We start from the raw sequence: 24400 nt of genomic DNA, 5'->3' as shown, positions 1-24400 counted from the left end.
CAGGAGTCATGCACATGGTTACCTGTGTCCAAAACTGCGGCTTATTTTCCGCCAATGGCGTAGCATCAATACCTCTAAGAGGGATAGGATTTACCAATGGCTCAAGTACAAAACCACAGCGCTTGGCAAATGACAGATCCATAAGACTCAGGGCAGCACCTGAATCCACAAACGCCATAGCAGGGTAGGAAGACAATGAGCAAATTAAAGTCACAGACAAAATAAATTTAGGTTGAAGATTACCAATGGCGACAGGACTAACAACCCTTGTTAGGCATTTAGAGCATGCTGATATAACATGTGTAGAATCACCACAGTAAAAACACAACCCATTCAGACATCTGTGATTTTTCCGTTCATTTCTAGTCTGAATTCTACCACATTGCATTAAATCAGGTGTCTGTTCAGACAACACCACCAGAGGATTAGCGGCTTTGCGCTCCCGCAAACGCCGGTCAATCTGAATAGCCAGCACCATGGAATCATTTAGACTTGTAGGAATGGAGAAACCCACCATCACATTCTTAATGGCTTCAGAAAGGCCATTTCTGAAATTTGCGGCCAGAGCACACTCATTCCACTGAGTAAGCACGGACCATTTCCGAAATTTTTGGCAATGCACTTCAGCTTCATCCTGGCCCTGAGAGATAGCCAGCAAGGCTTTTTCTGCCTGAATTTCAAGATTGGGTTCCTCGTAAAGCAACCCGAGCGCCAGAAAAAACGCATCAATATTTGCCAATGCCGGATCTCCTGGCGCTAACGAGAAAGCCCAATCCTGAGGGTCGCCCCGCAAGAAAGAGATAACAATTTTAACTTGCTGAGCTGAGTCTCCAGACGAACGGGGTCTCAGAGATAGAAACAATTTACAATTATTCCTGAAATTCCTAAACTTAAGTCGGTCTCCAGAAAACAGTTCAGGAATAGGTATTTTAGGTTCTGACATAGGACTACTGGTAACAAAATCTTGAATACCCTGCACACGAGCAGCAAGCTGATCCACACTAGTAATCAAGGTCTGGACATTCATGTCTGCAGCAAGCTCAAGCCACTCTGAGGTAAAGGGGAGGATCAAAGAAAAAAAAAAAACAACTCAGAATTTCCTTTCTTATTATCCCACTTCTGCAATGCATTAAACATTCACCTTTGGCCTGGCATACTGTTATGACCCCAATGGCAGAGGGTCTCAGAATTTATAACCAAGTCTGCAAACACAAAAAACCAGCTCATATGGCAGTGGTAACTAGGCTGACCGTATACCTGAACCTAGCACCACAAATAGCAGCAGCCGGGGAACGTACCTACGTTGGTTCTAGACGTCTCGCGCCAGCCGGAGAACTAACTAACCCTAGAAGGGAAAAGATAGACCTTTCTTGCCTCCAGAGAAAAGACCCCAAAAGTTGGATACAAGCCCCCAACAAATAATAACGGTGAGGTAAGAAGAAAAGACAAACGCAAGGATGAACTAGGTTTTTTTTAGCAAAGAGAGGCCCACTGACTAATAGCAGAATATAGGAAGATGACTTATACGGTCAGCAAAAATCGTATCAAAATTTCCACGCTGAATATTCAAGAACCCCCGAACCGTCTAACGGCACGGGGGGAGAATATCAGCCCCCTAGAGCTTCCAGCTATATCAGGAATCACATTTGGTACAAGCTGGACAGAAATAAGAGCAAATGCAATTAACCAAAAAATAAGGAAGCAGGACTTAGCTTATTTTGCAAGAACCAGGACCAGCAGACAGGAGCAAACAGAAAGGAACTGATTACAACGATGCCAGGCATCAGACTGAAAATCCAGGAAGCTTAAATAGCAACACCCCTGGACTAACGAGCCAGGTGGGTACCAAGCTAGAGAAAGAAGCTCAAAGTGGCATGTCGCTAGTGACCACAAGAGGGAGCCAAAAAGTCCAATTCACAACAGGTGGCTTTCTTGCCGTTGGCCGAGTTTGCCCTTAATAATCGGGCTAGTTCGGCTACTTTGGTTTCGCCTTTCTTTTGTAATTTTGGTTTTCATCCTCGTTTTTCTTCGAGGCAGGTTGAGCCTTCTGATTGTCCTGGTGTGGATTCTGTGGTGGACAGGTTACAGCAGATTTGGACTCATGTGGTAGACAATTTGACGTTGTCTCAGGAAAAGGCTCAACGTTTTGCTAACCGCCGTCGGTGTGTGGGTCCCCGGCTTCGGGTGGGGGACAGTCTGGTTATCTTCTCGTCATGTTCCTATGAAGGTTTCTTCCCCTAAGTTCATGCCTTGGTTTATTGGTCCTTATAAGATTTCTGAGATTATCAATCCGGTGTCTTTTCGTTTGGCCCTTCCAGCCTCTTTTGCCATCCATAATGTTTTCCATAGATCTTTGTTGTGGAGATATATGGTGCCCGTTGTTCCCTCGGTTGATCCTCTTGCCCCGGTGTTGGTTGAGGGGGAGTTGGAATATGTGGTTGAGAAAATTTTGGATTCTCATTTTTCGAGGCGGAGGCTTCAGTATCTTGTCAAGTGGAAGGGTTATGGCCAGGAGGATAATTCTTGGTTTGTTGCCTCCGATGTCCATGCTGCCGATTTGGTTTGTGCTTTTCACTTGGCTCATCCTCATCGGCCTGGGGGCTCTGTTGTGGGTTCGGTGTCCCCTCCTCAAGGGGGGGGTACTGTTGTGAATTCCGCTCTTGGGCTCCCTCCGGTGGTTGTAAGTGGCACTTTTGTGAGTTCTGCTCTTGGGCTCCCTCTGGTGGTTTTAAGTGGAACGGCTGCTCCTTGGATTTAGCAGTCAGCAGCTGCTTCCACTGATTGTCTTTTCTGGCTCGGCTATTTAACCTGGTTCTATCCTTCAGCCTGTGCCAGATGTCAATGGTCCCTGCTTGGATTCACATCTCTGCTTGGATTTCCCTGATATTCTGACCAGTTCAGCAAAGATAAGTCCTTGCTTGTTCCTTTGCAGTCCACTTGTTGTGGACTTAATCGTTCTGCACTTTCTATGTTTTTTCTAGTCCAGCTTGTCAGTATGGATTTATTCAGTTAAGCTGGAAGCTCTGGGAAGCAGATTTACCCTCCACACCTTTAGTCAGGTGTGGAGATTTTTGTAAACTCTGTGGTGGATTTTTCTAGTTTTTAATACTGACCGCACAGTATTCTGTCCTGTTCTATCTATCTAGCTAGAGTGGCCTCCTTTGCTACATCCTGGTTTCATTCTGCGTATGTCATTTCCCTCTCCACTCACAGTCAATATTTGTGGGGGGCTGTCTATCCTTTGGGGATTTTCTCTGAGGCAAGATAGCTTTCCTGTTTCTATCTTTAGGGGTAGTTAGTCCTCCGGCTGTGACGAGGTGTCTAGGGAGTGACAGGAACATCCCACGGCTACTTCTAGTGTTGTGTTAAGCTCAGGAACTGCGGTCAGTACAGGTACCACCTCCTCCAGAGCACGTCCCATGTTGCTCCTAAACCACCTGTTCATAACAGGGCCTTAGGACTGAACTTTGCGGGACTCCGACAGATAGGGGGCGAGGTGAGGAGGTGGTGTAGAAAGTTCTTCTATGTAAAAGCTAATGTTAAAATTGCATTGCTTATGGACTACATTTGTATGTGATTCAGATGTGAATCATATGCTAGGTGATAAAAGTATAAATGGTTTAATTTGTCAATGTGTTTCAAGGTATATAAACTTCTTCTTCCTAGCAGTGGCCCTAGGACTGAACCTTGCAGGACTCCGACAGATAGGGGGCGAGGTGAGGAGGTATTGTGTGAGACGCTGAATGTCCGGTCTGTTAGGTATGACGAGATCCAGGATAGGGTCAAGTGATGTCAAGGGATGAGAGGGCCTGTAATAATAGGGAATGGTCCACTGTGTCAAAGGCAGAGAACAGGTCCAGGAGGAGGACAGAGTAGTGTTGCTTGCTTGGCGGTTAATAGGTCATTGGTGACCTTAGTAAGGGCAGCTTCAGTGGAGTGGTGTGACTGGAAGCCAGATTGTAAGTTGTCGAAGAGGGAGCAGAAAGAGAGATGGGAGGACAGTTCAAGATGGATGTGTTCTTCCAGTAGTTTTGAGGCAAAGGAGAGAAGTGATATAGGGCAATAGCTAGATACAGAGGATTTGTCAAGAGAGGGCTTTTTGAGGAAAGGTGTGATTGAGGCATGTTAAAAGCTTGAGGGGAAAACACCAGTTGTTAGTGATAGTGTCAGGACTCTGAACATTTTTTATTACCTTTGGTGCATTACTGCCCTTTTCCAAGATGGCCTCTTTGGTCTCATGTGCACTGTCTTCCTGCTATAAAACTCCACCCCAGCCTTCAGTCTGTGCTAGGGTATTCTGCTTTGCATCCAGCTCCTGACCTCTGGTTACTCCCTGGCTATATACCTGCTCCTGTGAACCTGTGGGGTTATCCTGCTACTCTGCTCTGACTTCCTGCTGCATACACCAGTTCCAGTAATCCTCCTTCATCTGCTGCTCGTGTTTACTTCCATCTGCATTTGCTGGACATGTAAGCTGTTGCTGCTCTGCTTAAACCTGAGACTAATAACCAGGCCTTCCTTGTTAAGCTAAGATATTATTTGAACTGCCTTATAAGCATATCTATCTGTGTTTTGGACTAAGAAAGGACTTATTCGTGTCAAGTATCCTCAAGAATAATTGTGCTTCATAGACTTTCTGTGTGATTGCATTTTCCTCTGAAGTTTCCTATAGACTGCTAAGCTGCATTTAATATTTACTCCAAGTGTTGTGGACTTGAGTTTCTCTCTGCACCTGTTTGAATACCCGTGTGATAATATAGACTTTACCACTTATAAAACTGTGTCCGCTAGTTGTCTTGTTCCAAGCAAAGAGTCTCCTGAGTTACACCCTATAATTATTACAGGATACTCTAGCCTAAAAAAAAGGAGACTGCTGGAACAATGACTGCAGAAAGCAGACTAGAGCAGGTGTTTTCGATAATTAGATCACTGCAGAAAGACGTGGAAGGTCTGCAAAAAAAGTTTGGAAGCTTTGAACACAATCAACAAGTGTTTGGACAGATTTTGCAGGACTTAAGCACCCGCATGGCAGCCCAGGAAAACAAACTTGCTGGCATAGAGTCCCAGTATGGATGCGCTTTTCAGGACATAAGCACGCAAATAGCTGCACAAGCGACTTTTCCCTCTGGGCAACCGCCACCAGCTAGCCCACCTAAGTTGCCCCCATTCAGATTTAATGGTGATCGCGACAAATTTCGTGGCTTTGTGAATCAATGTATGCTATATTTTGATGTGCATGCTGACCGTTTTCCTAATGATAGATCCAAAGTATTGTGTGTAATAATGCTGCTGACCGCACGAGCGCTCGCCTGGGCGAATCCGATGATTGAGTCTCGTGACCCACAGTTAAATAATTTGGATGATTTCTTGGCCGCTATGGCATTAATGTTTGATGATCCTAATCGCCATGCAACCGCTGAATCTGCTTTATTGTCTTTACGCCAGGCAAAATGTTCTGTTACTGAGTATGCTACTGAATTCAGGAGATTAGCAGTAGATACTAAGTGGGACAGTTATGCACAATTGCCTATTTTTAAAAGGGGTCTGTCTAGTATTGTAAAAGATGAACTAGCTCGCTCTGAGTCACCACAAGAGCTAGAGACATTTATACAGCATTGTGTGCGCATTGACATTCGCCTTACTGAGCGTAGGCAGGAGAAGTTTGCTGCATATAACCATATTTCTAACTTTTCCCTTCCTTCCAAAGAGCCTGCAGGTAAAACATCTCGGGAGGTGGAGGAGGTGCCCATGCAAATTGATTCCGTTCAGAGGCACGAGATCAATGAGTGCCGGGAGCATCACCTTCGTGAAAGTCTATGTTTCTACTGCGGCCAGTCTGACCACTTCTTGATCAATTGTCCTAAGTGTCCTAGAAGGCCTAACAAGGTGCTAGCAGCAGTAGGAGAGTATGACAACTGTGATGATGAATCTGACATCTCTGAATGTAGCCTGCCTTTAAATGCTGTATTCCATTCACTTTCTATGACTTCACCCCCCAAGGAGCTTAAGGAAAAGAACTCTCACTGTTCTCTCCCTATTAAGATCCTGTGTTCAGGACAGTGGATTTCCAGTGCAGCTATGATTGACTCTGGTGCAGGTGGCAATTTCATGGATATCACATTTGCCAAGGAACATGGTATTTAAATTCAGCAAAGAGCCTCTCCAATTACCATGGGTCACCTTTAATCTCTGGGCCTGTGGATCAGGAGACCGTACCCCTTGAAATTTTGTTGGAGCCTAATCATCAGGAGCAACTTTCTTTCTTGCTAATTTCTTCTCCTCATTTTTCTGTGATTTTAGGCATTGCTTGGTTGCGTTCTCAGAACCCAATTATCAACTGGGAGACCAAGGAGATTATCTTTCCAACAAGGAGCAACTCAGCGTTAACAGAAGCTGTCCCTGAGTCCACGGCTACGGAACCACATGTACAGGTATTTTCTTTACCTCCAGCATATAAAGAATTCTCTGACATCTGTGTAAGAAGAATGCAGATCAGCTTCCTCCACACAGGCATTATGACTGTCCCATTGAGTTGCTTCCTGGGGCAGCTATTCCTTTTTGTAACGTATACCCTTTGGCGGCACCTGAGCTTCAAGCCTTAAAGGAGTATATTGATGAAAATCTGGCCAAAGGCTTCATACGTCCTTCTTCCTCACCACCAGGGGCACTTATCTTTTTTGTAAAGAAGAAGGATGGGACCCTGAGACCCTGTGTTGACTATCGGGAACTCAATAAGGTAACCGTACGAAACCGTTACCCTTTGCCTCTGATTCCCGAATTACTGGAAAGAGTCCGCCATGCTAAGGTGTTCTCTAAACTGGATCTTCATGGGGCTTATAATTTGGTGCGTATTCGTCCAGAGGATGAGTGGAAGACAACATTCAGATGCCGGTATGGACACTTTGAATCTCTTGTGATGCCCTTCGGGCTTTGTAATGCCCCTGCAACGTTTCAACACCTTGCTAATGACATTTTCAGAGATTTGTTGGACCAGTTTGTAGTGATCTATTTGGACGATATACTAATCTTTTCTGACTCTCTACAGGAACATGAAGAACATGTCAAAACTGTTTTAAGACATCTGAAAGAGAACCATCTGTATATTAAGCCGGAGAAATGCAAGTTCCATCGTTCTGAGATACAGTTCTTAGGTTATATCATCTCTCCCCAGGGGCTGAACTGTTATGACCTGGTGGTTACGGAGCAGCACTGATATGACCTGGTGGGTAAAATAACTCATGGACAAGCTCTGACGAGGTGGTAGCTTTACTGACCGCAGTTCCTACTCCTAACACCAACACTAGAAATAGCCGTGGAGTGTTCCTGACTCTCCCTAGACACCTCGTCACAGCCTAAGAACTAACTACCCCTAATGATGGAAACAGAAAACTATCTAGCCTCAGAGAAATTCCCAAAAGGAAAGATAGCCCCCCACAAATATTGACTGTGAGTGGAGAGGGAAATGACACACACAGAAATGAAAACAGATTTTAGCAAAGGAGGCCAAATTCTAATCTAGATAGACAGAGATAGAAAAGGATATTGTGCGGTCAGTATTAAAAACTAAAAATCCACGCAGAGTTTACAAAAATAGTCTCCACACCGACTCACGGTGTGGAGGGGCAAATCTGCTTCCCCAGAGCAAGGCTAAACTCAAGGAGCAGCAGTTCCACTCGAAACCACCAGAGGGAGCAAAAGGGCAGAACTCACAAAAGTACCATTCAAAACCACAGGAGGGAGCCCAAGACCGGAATTCACAACAGTACCCCCCCCTTGAGGAGGGGTCACCGAACCCTCACCAGAGCCCCCAGGCCGATCAGGACGGGCCAAATGAAAAGCACGAACCAAATCGGCAGCATGGACATCGGAGGCAACAACCCAAGAATTATCCTCCTGGCCATCACCCTTCCACTTGACCAGATACTGAAGCTTCCGCCTCGAAAGACGAGAATCCAAAATCTTCTCAACCACATATTCCAACTCCCCCTCAACCAACACCGGAGCAGGAGGGTCAACGGAGGGGACCATGGTCACCACATATCTCCGCAACAAAGATCTATGGAACACATTATGAATGGAAAAAGAAGCCGGAAGGGCCAAACGAAAAGACACTGGATTGATAATTTCAGAAATCTTATAAGGACCAATAAAGCGAGGCTTGAACATAGGGGAAGAAACCTTCATAGGAACATGACGAGAAGACAACCAGACCAAGTCCCCAATGCGAAGCCGTGGACCAACGCACCGACGGCGGTTAGCAAAACGTTGAGCCTTTTCCTGAGACAATGTTAAATTGTCCACCACATGAGTCCAAATCCGCTGCAACCTGTCCACCACAGAATCCACACCAGGACAGTCCGAAGGCTCAACCTGCCCCGAAGAAAAATGAGGATGAAAACCAAAGTTACAAAAAAAAGGCGAAACCAAGGTAGCCGAACTAGCCCGATTATTAAGGGCAAACTCGGCCAACGGCAAGAAGGTCACCCAATCATCCTGATCAGCAGACACAAAGCATCTCAAATAGGTCTCCAAGGTCTGATTGGTTCGCTCCGTTTGGCCATTTGTCTGAGGATGAAATGCCGAAGAAAAAGACAAATCAATGCCCATTCTAGCACAAAAGGAACGCCAAAACCTAGAAACAAACTGGGAACCTCTGACAGACACAATATTCTCCGGAATGCCATCCAAACGAACCACATGCTGAAAAAATAATGGAACCAATCAGAGGAGGAAGGCAACTTAGGCAAAGGTACCAAATGGACCATCTTAGAAAACCGGTCACAAACCACCCAGATGACAGACATCTTCTGAGAAACAGGAAGATCCGAAATAAAATCCATAGAAATATGCGTCCAGGGCCTCCCAGGGTCCGGCAAAGGCAAAAGCAACCCACTAGCACGGGAACAGCAGTGTTTGGCCCGGGCACAGGTCCCACAGGACTGCACGAAAGAACGCACATCCCACGACAAGGAAGGCCACCAATAGGACCTGGCAACCAAATCTCTGGTACCAAAAATCCCAGGGTGACCAGCCAATACAGAACAATGAATCTCAGAAATTACCTTACTAGTCCATCTATCAGGAACAAACAGTTTCCCCACTGGACAGCGGTCAGGTCTATCAGCCTGAAACTCCTGAAGCACCCGCCGCAAATCAGGGGAGATGGCAGAAAGAATCACCCCCTCCTTGAGAATACCAGCCGGCTCAAGGACTCCCGGAGAATCAGGCAAAAAACTCCTAGAAAGGGCATCAGCCTTCACATTCTTAGATCCCGGAAGATACCAGACCACAAAATCAAAACGGGAGAAAAACAGAGATCATCGAGCCTGTCTAGGATTCAACCGCTTGGCAGACTCGAGGTAAATCAGATTCTTATGATCGGTCAAGACCACAACACGATGCTTAGCTCCCTCAAGCCAATGTCGCCACTCGTCAAATGCCCACTTCATAGCCAACAACTCCCGATTGCCGACATCATAATTACGCTCAGCAGTCGAAAACTTCCTGGAGAAGAAAGCACACGGTTTCATCAAAGAGCCATCAGAACATCTCTGAGACAAAACGGCTCCTGCCCCAATCTCAGAAGCGTCAACCTCAACCTGAAAAGGGAGAGAAACATCCGGCTGACGCAACACAGGGGCAGAAGTAAAACGACGATTAAGCTCCTGAAAGGCCTCCACAGCCGCAGAGGACCAATTCACCACATCAGCACGTTTCTTTGTCAAATCGGTCAGAGGTTTAACCACAGTAGAAAAATTAGCAATGAAGCGGCGATAAAAATTAGCAAAGCCCAAAAATTTCTGAAGGCTCTTTACAGATGTGGGTTGAGTCCAATCATGAATGGCCTGGACCTTAACAGGGTCCATTTCAATAGCCGAGGGAGAAAAAATGAAACCCAAAAAAGAAACTTTCTGAACTCCAAAAAGGCACTTAGACCCCTTCACAAACAATGCATTAGCACGAAGGATCTGAAATACCATCCTGACCTGCTTCACATGAGACTCCCAATCATCGGAAAAAAACAAAATATCATCCAAATATACAATCATGAATTTATCCAGATACTCCCGGAAAATATCATGCATAAAGGACTGAAACACAGATGGAGCATTAGAGAGCCCAAAAGCCATCACAAGATATTCAAAATGGCCTTCGGGAGTATTAAATGCTGTTTTCCATTCATCACCCTGTTTAATACGAACAAGATTATATGCCCCTCGAAGGTCGATCTTGGTAAACCAGCTAGCCCCTTTAATCCGAGCAAACAAATCAGAAAGCAAAGGCAAAGGGTACTGGAATTTGACCGTGATCTTATTGAGAAGGCGATAATCTATACAGGGCCTCAAGGAGCCATCCTTCTTGGCAACAAAAAAGAACCCCGCTCCCAACGGGGACGAAGACGGGCGAATATGCCCCTTCTCTAAGGACTCCTTTACATAACTCCACATAGCGGCATGCTCTGGCACAGACAGATTGAAAAGTCGACCCTAAGGGAACTTACAGCCAGGAATCAAGTTAATAGCACAATCACAGTTTCTATGAGGAGGTAGGGAACTGGACTTGGGCTCATCAAATATATCCTGGAAATCCAACAAAAACTCAGGAACTTCAGAAGAGGAGGAAGAGGAAATTGACATCAAAGGAATATCACAATGCATCCCTTGGCAACCCCAACTAGTCACAGACATAGATTTCCAATCCAGCACCGGATTATGTACCTGTAACCATGGAAAACCCAGCACAACAACATCATGCAAATTATGCAAGACCAAAAAGCGAATATTTTCCTGATGTGCTGGAGTCATGTACATGGTCAACTGTGTCCAATACTGAGGTTTATTCTTGGCCAATGGCGTAGCATCAATCCCCCTCAAGGGAATAGGGCTCTGCAAAGGCTCCAAGGAAAAACCACAGCGTTTGGCAAATTCTAAGTCCATTAAGTTCAGGGCAGCGCCAGAATCCACAAATGCCATTACAGAAAAGGACGACAATGAGCAAATCTGGGTAACAGACAAGAGAAATTTAGGCTGTACAGTACTAATGGTAACAGATCTAGCGACCCTCTTAGTACGCTTCGGGCAATCAGAAATAGCATGAGTAGAGTCACCACAGTAAAACACAGCCCATTCTGACGTCTGAATTCCTGCTGTTCTGCTCTTGTCAAAATCCTATTACATTGCATAGGCTCACAACTCTGCCCAGAGGACACCGCCATATGGTGCACCACCTTACGTTCCCATAGGCACCGATCAATCTGAATGGCCAGAGACATTGATTCTTTCAAACCAGCAGGTGTGGGGAACCCCACCATAACATCTTTAAGGGCTTCAGAAAGACCCTTTCTGAAAATAGCCGCCAGGGCATCCTCATTCCATTTTGTAAGCACAGACCACTTTCTAAACTTCTGGCAGTATACTTCTGCTGCTTCCTGACCCTGACACAGAGCCAACAAGATTTTCTCTGCCTGATCCACAGAATTAGGTTCGTATTCAGCAGTCTGAGTGCTTGAAAAAATGCGTCTACATTGAGCAATGCAGAATTCCCTGTCTCAAGGGAGAATGCCCAGTCCTGCGGGTCGCCACGTAGCAGAGAAATGACAATCTTCACCTGCTGAATGGGGTCACCAGAGGAATGGGGTTTCAGAGCAAAAAACAATCTGCAATTATTTTTAAAGTTCAAAAATTTAGATCTATCCCCAGAAAAGAAATCAGGAATAGGAATTCTAGGCTCAGAAACAGGAGTCTGAACAACATAATCTTGGATACTCTGTACCCTTGCAGCGAGATGATCGACACGCGAGGAGAGACCCTGAACCTCCATATCAGCACCAGAATACTGAACCACCCAAAGATTAAGGGGAAAAAAAAGAAAAAACAAGCTACAAAGAAAAAAAAATGACTCAGAACTTTCTCTTCCCTCTTTTGAGATGCATTTAACACATTGTGGGCCAGCTGTACAGTTATGACCTGGTGGTTATGGAGCAGCACTGATATGACCTGGTGGGTAAAATAACTCATGGACAAGCTCTGAGGAGGTGGTAGCTTTACTGACCGCAGTTCCTACTCCTAACACCAACACTAGAAATAGCCATGGAGTGTTCCTGACTCTCCCTAGACACCTCGTGACAGCCTAAGAACTAACTACCCCTAAAGATGGAAACAGAAAACTATCTAGCCTCAGAGAAATTCCCAAAAGGAAAGATAGCCCCCCACAAATATTGACTGTGAGTGGAGAGGGAAATGACACACACAGAAATGAAAACAGATTTTAGCAAAGGAGGCCAAATTCTAATCTAGATAGACAGAGATAGAAAAGGATATTGTGCGGTCAGTATTAAAAACTAAAAATCCACGCAGAGTTTACAAAAATCTGCTTCCCCAGAGCTTCCAGCTAGCCTGAATATCTCATAATGACAAGCTGGACAAAAGATACATAACTTAAACTGAGCAGTAAATCCAAAGCAAGGAACAACCCAAGAACGAGCAAGAACTTATCTTATGCTGAAATGGACTGGTCATCAGAGAAATCCAAGGAAGGTCTAAATCTAACCCAGAAAACATTGACAGCTGGCATGAACTAAAGACGAGAGCCAAGTTAAATAGCAAGGCCAGGGGAGCCGATTAGTGAAAACAGCTGCTAAGGCTAAACTCAAGGAGCAGCAGTTCCACTCGAAACCACCAGAGGGAGCCCAAGGGCAGAACTCACAAAAGTACCATTCATAACCACAGGAGGGAGCCCAAGAACGGAAATCACAACACTGAACATGGAATCTGGTAAGATTCAGGCTATCCTTGACTGGCCGGTACCCAAGAAAGTAAAGGAGGTCCAACGCTTTATTGGTTTTGCAAATTTCTACAGACGCTTCATTCAAAATTTTTCTGATATCGTCCGTCCCATTACTTCCTTGACAAAGAAGGAAAAGCCCTTTAAGTGGTCTTCACAGGCTCAAGAAGCTTTTGATCGGCTTAAGATCTGTTTCACATCAGCACCACTTTTGATACACCCAGATCCAACACTTTCTTTCATTGTGGAGGTGGATGCTTCTGATAATGCTTTGGGGGCTATTCTCTCCCAAAGAACTGGAGAGAAGGGTCTGCTACATCCTTGTGCTTTCTTTTCCCATAGACTAACCTCAGCAGAGAAGAATTACGACGTGGGAGACAAGGAATTGCTGGCTATTATTGCGGCTTTCAAAGAATGGAGGCATCATCTGCAAGGAGCTGCACAACAGATTATAGTGCTAACTGACCATCGCAATTTAGAGTTCCTTAGATCTGCTAGATGTCTTTCTCCTCGTCAGGCTCGTTGGAACTTATTCTTAAATCAATTTAACTTTGTTATCTCGTACCGTCCAGGTTCTCGTAATGGGAAGGCTGATGCTTTATCCCGAATCCATGCTGCGGATTCCGTACCTGGAGCCCTGTCCAAGACCATTCTATCTGATGCCAATTTCGTCGGAGTTATCCACGATCAGGACTTGTGGAAGGAGTGCAGGGAGGCCTATGAAGGTGATGTATTTCTGGCCAACCCACCTGTGGATATTAATCTTGTCTTTAAGGGTGGCATGTGGTTCAGAGATCGACGTATCTATGTCCCTGAGGTCGTCCGTATGCAGATCCTCAAGTTGGTACATTACTCCAAGTTGGCTGGTCACAGGGGGGTACAGAAGACACAAGAGTTCCTGAGCCGATTCTTCTGGTGGCCAACTTGCCTGAAGGATACCAAGGACTATGTTCTCTCTTGCGATGTATGTGCTCATTACAAGACTCCTCATGTGGCACCTACGGGTCTTCTACAACCATTACCTGTTCCGTCCTGCCCTTGGGGGTCTATATCAATGGACTTTATTGTGGAGCTGCCTACATCGGGGGGCATGAATACAATCATGATGGTAGTTGATCGCCTGACTAAAGCTGCTCATTTTGTTCCGTGCACCAGCCTCCCCTCAGCTAAAGATACAGTGAACTTGGTTATACAGAATGTTTTTCAGTTGCATGGGGTTCCGGATGAGATCATCTCTGACCGTGGAGTGCAGTTCACTTCAAGATTCTGGAAGGGGTTTTGCTCTGCACTCAATATTAATGTCTGTCTCTATTCTGCTTACCATCCCCAGACAAATGGGCAGACTGAGCGTACCAACCAGATGCTGGAACAATATCTAAGATGCTATGTCGGCCATCTCCAGGATGATTGGTTGGAGTTGCTGCCGTTAGCTGAATTTTCATATAATACTTCTCAGAGCGCCTCCACTAAATTTACACCTTTCTTTGCCAATCTGAGTTATCATCCGTGTATCTTACCTAGGTCTCCAATTAATTCTCCGGTTCCGGCAGTGGAGGAAAGGCTGACTGCGATGAGGCAAAATCTGGAGGTTCTGAAGGAATCCCTGACCACAGCTCAAGAACGTTATAAGAGATCGGCTGATAGATTCCGTAAACCTGCACCCATGTTCAAGGTAGGAGATTCCGCGTGGTTAGCAACAAAGAATCTGAAGTTAAACGTTCCTTCACAAAAACTTGGACAGAAATTCATTGGCCCTTTCAAGATCAATGGTATTGTGAGCTCTGTGGCCTGCCGGCTGAAGTTGCCTAGGACTATGAAGGTACATCCAGTTTTTCATGTATCTTTACTAAAGCCTGTATCTCCTAATACCTTCCAGGGACGTGTTGTGCCACTTCCGCAGCCTGTGGGGATTGATGGGCAAGAACAATTTGTGGTGGAGGAAATTGTTGATTCCAGGATTCACAGGAATCGGCTCCAATATCTGATAAGATGGCAGGGATATCCCCTGAGGAAGACTCTTGGGAACCTGTGGAAAACATCAATGCCCAACAGAAGATTTCTCATTTTCATCAGAGATTCCCTGAGAAACCAGATCCAGGATCGTCCTGAGGCCGCTTCTAAGGAGGGAGTAATGTCAGGACTCTGAACATTTTTTATTACCTTTTGTGCATTACTGCCCTTTTCCAAGATGGCGTCTTTGGTCTCATGTGCACTGTGTCTTCCTGCTATAAAACTCCACCCCAGCCTTCAGTCTGTGCTAGAGTATTCTGCCTTGCATCCAGCTCCTGACCTCTGGTTACTCCCTGGCTATATACCTGCTCCTGCGAACCTGTGGGGTTATCCTGCTACTCTGCTCTGAGTTCCTGCTGCATACACCAGTTCCAGTAATCCTCCTTCATCTGCTGCTCGTGTTTACTCCCATCTGCATTTGCTGGACATGTAAGCTGTTGCTGCTCTGCTTAAACCTGAGACTAATAACCAGGCCTCCCTGGTTGAGCTAAGATATTATTTGAACTGCCTTATAAGCATATCTATCTGTGTTTTGGACTAAGAAAGGACTTATTCGTGTCAAGTATCCTCAAGAATAATTGTGTTTCATAGACTTTCTGCGTGATTGCATTTTCCTCTGAAGTTTCCTATAGACTACTAAGCTGCATTTAATATTTACTCCAAGTGTTGTGGACTTGAGTTTCTCTCTGCACCTGTTTGAATCACCGTGTGATAATTAGTGTTGAGCATTCCGATACCGCAAGTATCGGGTATCGGCCGATACTTGCGGTATCGGAATTCCGATACCGAGTTCCGATACTTTTGTGGTATCGGGAATTGGTATCGGAACCATATTCATGTGTAAAATAAAGAATTAAAATAAAAAATATGGATATACTCACCTCTCCGGCGGCCCCTGCACCTTACCGCTGTTAACCGGCAGCCTGCTTTGCTTAAAATGAGCGCGTTTTGGACCTTCCATGACGTCACGGCTTCTGATTGGTCGCGTGACGCTCATGTGACCGCCAGGCGACCAATCACAAGCCGTGATGTGATTCTCAGGCCCTAAACTTCTTATTCTAGGAATTTAGGACCTGAGAATGACGTCGCGTCATGGAAGGTCCTGAACGCGCTCATTTTAAGCAAAGCAGGCTGCCGGTTAACTGCGGTAAGGTCCAGGGGCCTCCGGACGGGTGAGTATATTAATATTTTTTATTTTAATTCTTTATTTTACACATTAATATGGATCCCAGGGCCTGAAGGAGAGTTTCCTCTCCTTCAGACCCTGGGAACCATCAGGATACCTTCCGATACTTGGTGTCCCATTGACTTTCAAGTATCGGACGGTATCACTCAACACTAGTGATAATATAGACTTTACCACTTATAAAACTGTGTCCTGTAGTTGTCTTGTTCCATGCAAAGAGTCTCCTGAGTTATCCCCTATAATTATTACAGATAGGTTGAAAAGATGGGTTAGGGTTGTGTAAGATTGCGCTTACTGAGTGTATTGGGGGACACTCGCTTGGCACAGGATTCAAGCACACGGGCATGGTTTTTCCACACAAAAACAGTCTATTTGGTTTATTAAAGACTCATAAACCATATCAAGAACAGTCCATTACACATTCCATCAGGACATCACATTAAGTCTGTGGCAACTAAACACGCTGGTTCTCTTCTGACCAGTTGCCGTGGGTTACCACACAGTTCATAGAACACCATAAGCACCAACAGTCTATTGAGGTACCATACGGGAGCTCCTACCCTACCTGCCGACTCCTTGTCAGTCCTCTCTTCCGGGAAAGCTGCCTCACGGGGATCACCAACTTGCCTGGGCGGCACACATTAGTCAGTCCAGACCCACTGAAGGATGGTAGCTTCCCCAACAGTTTCACTGTGCGCTTCTCGGGGATTTGGTCCTACTCCCAGGACCTCCCAACACTGAAGTATGTGGCCTGTCCGGGTGCTATTCAGGACGTTAGTCCAACACCCCAGGCCACCAAATCCAAAGCCCACCACATGCTGTTCAGGAATCCTACTACCAGGGCTTCCAACACAGGCTTCCAGGACCTTGTACTTGACCCTTCAGATCCAAACAGTGGAACCACAGAGGAACATGTGACCCACACCCTGGTCACATTATATACCTTTTAACCACTCCCCTGGGTAGGAGTGTGGGTGTGTGTGGCTAGTTTGTCCCACCCATCTCACATAACTAGCCCTGCCAGCCTCCCATGATAAGCATACAACACTACAACTATAGGACTACAGGTCCCAGAACACCACATCGCTTGAGGCTGGCAGAGTCTCCTCCTCTGCGACACACATATCGGCCATTCACCACAATGCCGGACTTTGTCACATCATCACATCCATGCATGCAACTGCCATGCACTCTCACAGCCTCAATACGCCTCTGTGCGTATACTTGGGAGACCATGCAGCGCCACCTACCTGTTACAGGGGTCACTGCATCACAGTTGAGATGAAGACTGTGGCGAGGTTTGGGATAAAGTGGGATGGGATGGGGTCAAGTGGACAGGTGATGAGATACGATCTTGAGAGGAGAGTGGAGAGTAGATCTGTAATGGTGAAGTTGGTTTTGGAGGTGGAGGGCTGGGAAGTTGGGAGGAATTGCTCTGGGGGTTGTCGACCAAAACTGTCTCTGAGGTTATCAATCTTCTGCTTGAAAAATGAGGCAAAGTCTTCAAACTGAGAAGAGTGGGGAGTGAATTGGTGCTGGGGGATGGAGGAGAGAATTGAAGGTGTTGAATAACTGTTCAGGGTTGTGAGACAGGGAGGATATGAGAGATGAGAAGTAGGTTTGTTTAGCTGTGGCGAGTGTAGCCTTGAAAGTAGTGAGGGAGTATTTGAATGCGATGAAATGCTTGTTGGAGTGGGATATTTTTCCAACTCCTTTCAGCAGCCCTGGAAGCTCGCCTAAGCTCTTTGAACAGGCTGGTGTGCCAGGGTTTTCTGTTGACTTTGCGAGCTTTGGTATGTGTGAGAGGGGCAACAGATTCCAAAGCTACAGCTATTGTGGTGTTATATAGAGCGGCAGCAGCATCTGCATTGCGTAGGGAACTTTCTTCTGTAAGAAGGAGAAGGGGGATTTAGAGAGTGAGTATAGATCGAGATGTTTAAGATTTCTGCGAGGGTGTGCAAGTTTGTGGGTTGGGGATTGTAAACAAGGAGTGGAGAGGGAAGAGAATGTGAGTAGGTTGTGGTCAGAAAGAGGAAGAGGTGAGTTAGAGGTTAGATAGGGAGCAGAGGCAGGTGAAGATGAGGTCCAGTGGGTGGCCATCATTGTGGTTGGCTGTAGAAGACCATTGAGTGAGGCTGAAGGAGGAAGTGAGAGAAAGAAGTTTAGTGGCAGCTGAGAGGGATGTGTCAATGGGGAAGTTGAAGTCTTCGAAGATGATAGTGGGTACTTCAGCGGAGAGGAAATGAAGCCTATATAATATGACACGTCACTCCTTCTGTAGGTAGGTGCACGGAAAAGGGTAACCAACCCTTATATCTCAATGAGTACAAAATCCCGGCACTCAATGAGTGCCGGGATTTTGTACTCATTGAGAGGAAATGAAGCAGCCAGGTGGTGAAATGGTCAAAGAAGGTGGTGGCTGACCCTGGGGGGTGGTAAATGACAGCCAGTTGGAGGTTGGAGGGGGAGTAGATGTGCACAGAGTGCACCTCAAAGGATGGTAATTGGAGGGTGGTAATTGGATTGGGATGAAGCAGTTCTCTGACAGGAGAAAATCAACTCCTCCACCATGCTTGCTGCTGGAGCGGGGTGTGTGAGAAAGGGGGGCTGGGCAAATGGGTATAAGGTTAGAGAGGTTATGGAAATTTGTGAAGGAGCGTGGATGGAAGGTAGAAAAGACTGTGGTGATTTGATGAGGAGGACAAGGATTTGGAGAGATATCACCAGCAGTTAGAAGGAGCAGAGAAAGTGTTAGCAGGTGGGAGCAGGAGAGGGCATGAGGTGGCTGTCTGTGTTTGGAGAAAGAGGATTGTATGTTGAGGAACAGTTCTGAGGAGGAGGTGAGATGGATGAGGAGGATTGAAGTAGAGATGAACAGTTCCTTACTAGGAGGAGTAGGGATTAGGGGAGTTAGCAGAAAGTGAAGGATTATAGGGGTGAGAGTGAAAACAAACCAAAGCACTGTTTACTGTGACTCTATCCAGTTACATTCAGTTTCCTTCTGGTTCAATTCTGGAATTAATTCTGATCTTCAGATTAAAGTCTTGGCAGACTTGTGCTATGCAATATATGTGCTACAAAATGCATTCAGGTGTGAAGCAGAGAGGAGTGGTCTCTGTTCATCTTGGTCAGAGAATTAAGAGTTGACCAGATGCATATAATCAAGCCAAAGTGAACAAAGTCATAAATGACACTGGGGTAATGCAGGGGTTAGTTGAAAGACATACCATGTGAATACTAAGAGCAGAGGTAAGAGTCTGTGTGGAAAGTTGGGTGATGTACCAGGTGGGGATTATATGCACTTCATACAGACAGACAAGCAGGAAAGCTGGGTGGATGAGCATACCATGTGGGGATTATATGCATTTCATATAGACAGACAAAGCAGAAAAGCTGGGTGGATGAGCATACCAGGTGGGGATTATATGCACGTCATATAGACAAAGCAGGAAAGCTGGGTGGATGAGCATACCAGGTGGGGATTAAATGCACTTCATATAGACAGACAAATCAGGAAAGCTGGGTGGATGAGCATACCAGCCTTATTTGTCCTATAGATTAAAAATATGCTGTAAAATTCTGCACTGCAGGATAATTTTTGCACTAAATGGTATTTGAAGCATGTCTATAAGGCTTCTTGAAAATTTATCTTAGACATCCTATTACTTTGAATGAGCAATGTGTGCTTCAAGAATAACCATTGCTTTATTTTTTTCTTGAAATCAATGGTACACATGAAAATACAGCAGACTCAATGTCTCCTATGTGATGTACATACACAAGTACCATTGTCTCTTATGTGATGTATACGGCTGTCTCAGTGTCTCCTGCGTGATGCACAAATACAAATTCCAGTGTCTCCTATGTGTTCTATAATGCTGTCTCAGTGTCTCCTATATGATGTATACAACAGTCTCAGTGTCTCCTATATGATGTATAAAGCTTTCTCTGTCTCCTATATAATGTATACAACAGTCTCAGTGTCTCCTATGTGATATATAAAGCTGTCTAATTGTCTCTTAAATGATGTATGCAACAGTCTCAGTGTCTCCTATGTGAAGTATGTTGCAGAGTCACAGTTTATTTTATGGTTACCATTTTTAAAGTTTCACCGAATAGTGCTCAAATCATATAAAACATAACCTTTAATATATCTCAATAAAACTTTTAAATAGTACAATCAACACCCCATACTATGATATGGGTCTGCTACTATATGGGCAAATAAGGAAGAGTTATATTTCACCCTAATAGGTTACTATAATATCCCTTCCTACCAGCAGGAGTTGGCACCCTATAACGTGCGCATTGGCGCCCTCACTCAACGTAGACTCTCCCTCCCTTTCCCTAGAAAACCCTTTTATTGAGTTCACACAAAGCAAATGATAGAACATTTTTGAATTTGGGCAAATCAGACTTTTTTGTAAATAATTTATGGTGTTGTTTAAATCTTCTGCTCTGCGAGTTTGACACACAAATTAAAAATGGCAATATTGGGTGCAGCGATAATACATGGCACAGTGACAGATGGAAAACGATTAATGTAGTGGCACAAAATACTAAAAGTCTGCACTATGATTACCATTAGTGTTTAAAACTGTTAGTTTGACGTAAAAACAACAGCAGCAGTCAGACAACGCACAGTGATAGATGCCAAAAAAAGTTATGCTGTGACAAACTAAATTTTAACAGTCTGAACTACAAATACAAATGGGGGGTTCAATCTGTTTGTTTGATACACAATGTTCTAAAAAGCAATACACAGACTCTGCACAAGTGACGTCAGGACATACCATCATGATCGGCTGTGCTATAACAGCTGTTGTAAGTCATTATGGGGAGACCTGCCAGGTGATGTGATCTCTCTTCTCTACCTCATACTGTCTGAAATTAACCAAGAATTATTCTGATTCGTAAACTTCAGTGAATTTTGAAACATTTGGATCTATTTTGTTTTGTGAAAAATTGATTTTTGCTTCTGTAAGATTTTTATGATGAAGAAAAGATACATTATGGGTGGATTTTGCAGCAGAATTGTGCACTTGGAAGCAGATTTACCGTATCGTCGTGTTGGGTTGAGGAAGCCTTTCTAACAAAAAGTTCTTCAATATTTAATTTCACCATTCTGCCTGCCCATTGGACAAGCAGTCTCTATTCTGTGGCATCTATCATTTTACATGTACATGAGTCCTGCTGTTTATTACAGATCCTGAGACGGCACCATGTGACTGCAGTAAGTGTTCGGCACCTATGAAAGCAGCCTTCCGTTTTTGCAGTCAATATATGATGTAATTGCAGGAAGGGGTTAATGAAAATGGATCGAAAGTTCTGTTTTGATTTTCCCATTCAGTATTCAATGACACAATTTGACTATTATTCTGACTTTTCCATCTCTATGTGTGTTTCAATATTTCAAATTTTTTTCTGCAGGTCATGTTAAAGGTGATATCTTGATTGACCTCAGTGTTGGTTCTATGGTTCATCATTTGTTTGCAGCCTGTGACTTTTTCAAGCACATCATAGTGCTGAAGATGAGAGACAGATGCATCATGGAGCTAAAAAGATGGGTGGACTCACGTACAGGAGCGTTTGATTGGAACCATGCCACACAACTTCATGTAGATAGCAACAGAAAGAGGTGAAGTATATGTCCTAAAATTAGGAAAACCCTTTGATGTCATTTTTTAGTACAAAAGATATAAAAGCAGTTTTTAATGTAATATCACAAATATCTATGGTTTCCCTGATGGTACGATGATGGTTTGTTCAAACTGAAATTTTAGATCTTGGTAGGAAAGTCTACATTTGTCCAATCAGGACAAAATTCTCAATGTTCGTAGCTGTAGAATAAAAGGCCCTGTTGTGAGGGTACAGTAAGGCTGTGCTCATATAATATTTGGGTTAGAGGTATAAACTAGGAGTATCACAATCCTCAGCTCTAATGTATATATCCAACATATTCAGCTGATTCCCTATATAGAGGATAATGGTTGCCATTGACCATATTGAAAAAATTAATTTTCCAAGGTATAATTTTTGCAGTGGTCATTGTACCAGAAAGACCAATTTTCTGCACTTTCCTGTTTATTGAAAAAGTTTTGCCAGCATCTAATATATTTAGAGAAAACAATAAAACACGATTTTGGTTTCAGTTAGGAGAATGGGGATCTATTTCTACCTTTACTGCATTTGAAGGGAACAAAACATTTTTTTATCCACAAACTGGGTGAAAAGATAATACGTTGTAACCATAAAACTTAGTGCTTTAGTCTTGGTTGAATTCAAGTATTTTCCCAACTGGAAGCTGATGATCCAGCACTAACCTCTGAGCTCTAATGTCATTCCATTCAATATTGACTGTGAGATGATCACTTTCATCACGTTTCTCATTTCTTTCAGTGACCAGTTACTGGACAAAGAAGGAAAAGTGCGATCAGCCCTTCAACATGTTGTGAAATGCAACCTTGAGAAAGAAGATATGATGGATCCGATCGTCTTACCACCTGCCGAATGTGTCATCAGTGGTTGGCTCCTAGATTATATCTGCAAAAACCAAGATGATTACATGAGATATCTCAGGAAGTTCTCTTCATTGCTGAAACCTGGAGGACGCATTATATTACTTTCGTGTTTAGAGAATACATATTTCAAATTCGGGAAAGACAAATTTCAAACTTTCAGTTTTGATGCTGATTTTGCCAGGAAAGCTCTAGTTGCAGAAGGTTTCATCATCGACCGCTGTGAGGTTAAGAAGAGAACGGTTGTGAGTGACCTTACTGACTATAAGGGTATGCTGTTCATTGCAGCTCACAAAGACAAGTAGGTCTGAGATGTCACAATTTCATTCTCTATGTCACGTGTTGTATGTGAGTCTTAAATTCTATCATCATCCTGAATCTAGTGCGTGATACAATTGTAAAAAAATCTGATCTGTCAAAATGTGTTAATGATGATCCATTCATGTTTAGATTTTCCATGATGGGGTTGGATGTTTAGTAATAAAAGTGCACACAATAAAGCAGTTTTAAGGTGACAGACGTCCGATTTACCTGTATGTGTCCTTTTGAAGCATAACATTTCTCACATTTAGTTACATGGGGACCCCACATAAAAATTCAAAGGGGAATTATGCACTTTTTTAAGGAAAGCAGTAGAAGGTAGAGTGATTACACAGAGAAAGGCAGAGAAATTGCTTCCAGGTTTTCCCACCAAACCACATTGGTACTACCTTCCTAAGATTCATAAGTCGGCCACACATCCCCCTGGTAGACCCATTGTGTCTGGGATAGGGTCGCTCACTGAGCCCCTATCCCAGTACATTGATTGGCTCTTACGCCCTTTACTGAAAGATGTTCCGTCCTATATCAAGGACACTAATTCCTTTCTGAGTCATGTCCACAACTTTGAACGGCAGCCGGGGTTCTCCTTGGCATCCATTGATGTGGTGAGTCTGTATACCAATATTCCACAAACTTTGGGGGTGGATACTATTAGACACATCTTGGAGACCACTGACAAGAGTAAAACCTACATAGATTTTGTCTGTGGGGGCCTCAGCTTCTTATTGGCACACAATGCTTTCACATTCCTTGATACTTGGTACAGACAGACCACCGGAACTGCCATGGGGACCCACGGCTGCATGCACATTTACAAATTTATTTATGGCTGTTTTTGAGGAAGACTATATCCATTCAGCTAGTAACACCTTCTTGAAACACATAAAATTGTACCTGAGGTATGTGGATGATGTATTTCTAGTGTGGGATGGTACCGAAGATGAGTTTGCATCATTCGTGGACTACCTCAACAACAGTAATATTATGGGGATGTCTTTTACCCATAAATTTGGGGGTACAAACTTGGAGTTTTTGGACATGCTGGTAGATATTCAGGAGGAGAGAATATACACTTCTATTTTTCGCAAACCCACTGCTGTCAACTCGGTGTTACATTTTAATAGTTTCCATCCAAATCATACTAAAAAATCAGTACCCTATAGTCAATTGTTAAGAACACGCAGGGACAATAACACGCAGAAGGGTTTTGAACAGCAGTCGAAAGAACTCAGTCAGAGATTCCAAGACAGGGGCTATCCAGGTAATTTGCTGCAATCTACTGTAGAACGAGTGAACAATCAGTCTCGGAGTCCTAGGGAGAAGATACATAATACGTCAGGACAGCGGTTCACTTTTTGTTTCCAATATGGTCCTATGGATCAGGAAATAAGATCTACTATTAGGAAACACTGGCATGTGTTAGAAAGAGACAAAGACTTGATAGGAAGGGCTGCCAGGGGACCACTGATTTCTAATAGACGTAGTACGCGTATTAGAGACGTCCTAGTTCATAATCGCGTTAAAAAAGAAAAAATTACCTGGTTAGAACAAGCAGCCCCTAAAGGCAACTTTCAGTGTGGAC

General features: G+C 44.2%; 1 protein-coding gene across 2 annotated transcripts in view; it reads left to right on the top strand.

Moving 5' to 3' along the window:
• The window catches only part of LOC143764301 (nicotinamide N-methyltransferase-like), a 141735-nt gene extending 118723 nt beyond the window's left edge, over positions 1-23012 (top strand). For both annotated transcript variants that reach the window (XM_077249731.1, XM_077249729.1), the window contains exons 2-3: positions 21410-21617; positions 22379-23012. In XM_077249731.1, the coding sequence (XP_077105846.1) occupies positions 21410-21617; positions 22379-22802 (632 nt within the window). In that variant the 3' untranslated portion in view covers positions 22803-23012. The remainder of the gene's footprint in view (positions 1-21409; positions 21618-22378) is intronic.
• The last annotated feature ends 1388 nt before the right edge of the window (positions 23013-24400 follow it).

This window comes from Ranitomeya variabilis, chromosome 4 (genome assembly GCF_051348905.1).
Source record: "Ranitomeya variabilis isolate aRanVar5 chromosome 4, aRanVar5.hap1, whole genome shotgun sequence".
Taxonomy (NCBI): domain Eukaryota; kingdom Metazoa; phylum Chordata; class Amphibia; order Anura; family Dendrobatidae; genus Ranitomeya; species Ranitomeya variabilis.
This window is presented reverse-complemented; position numbering and strand designations above follow the sequence as displayed.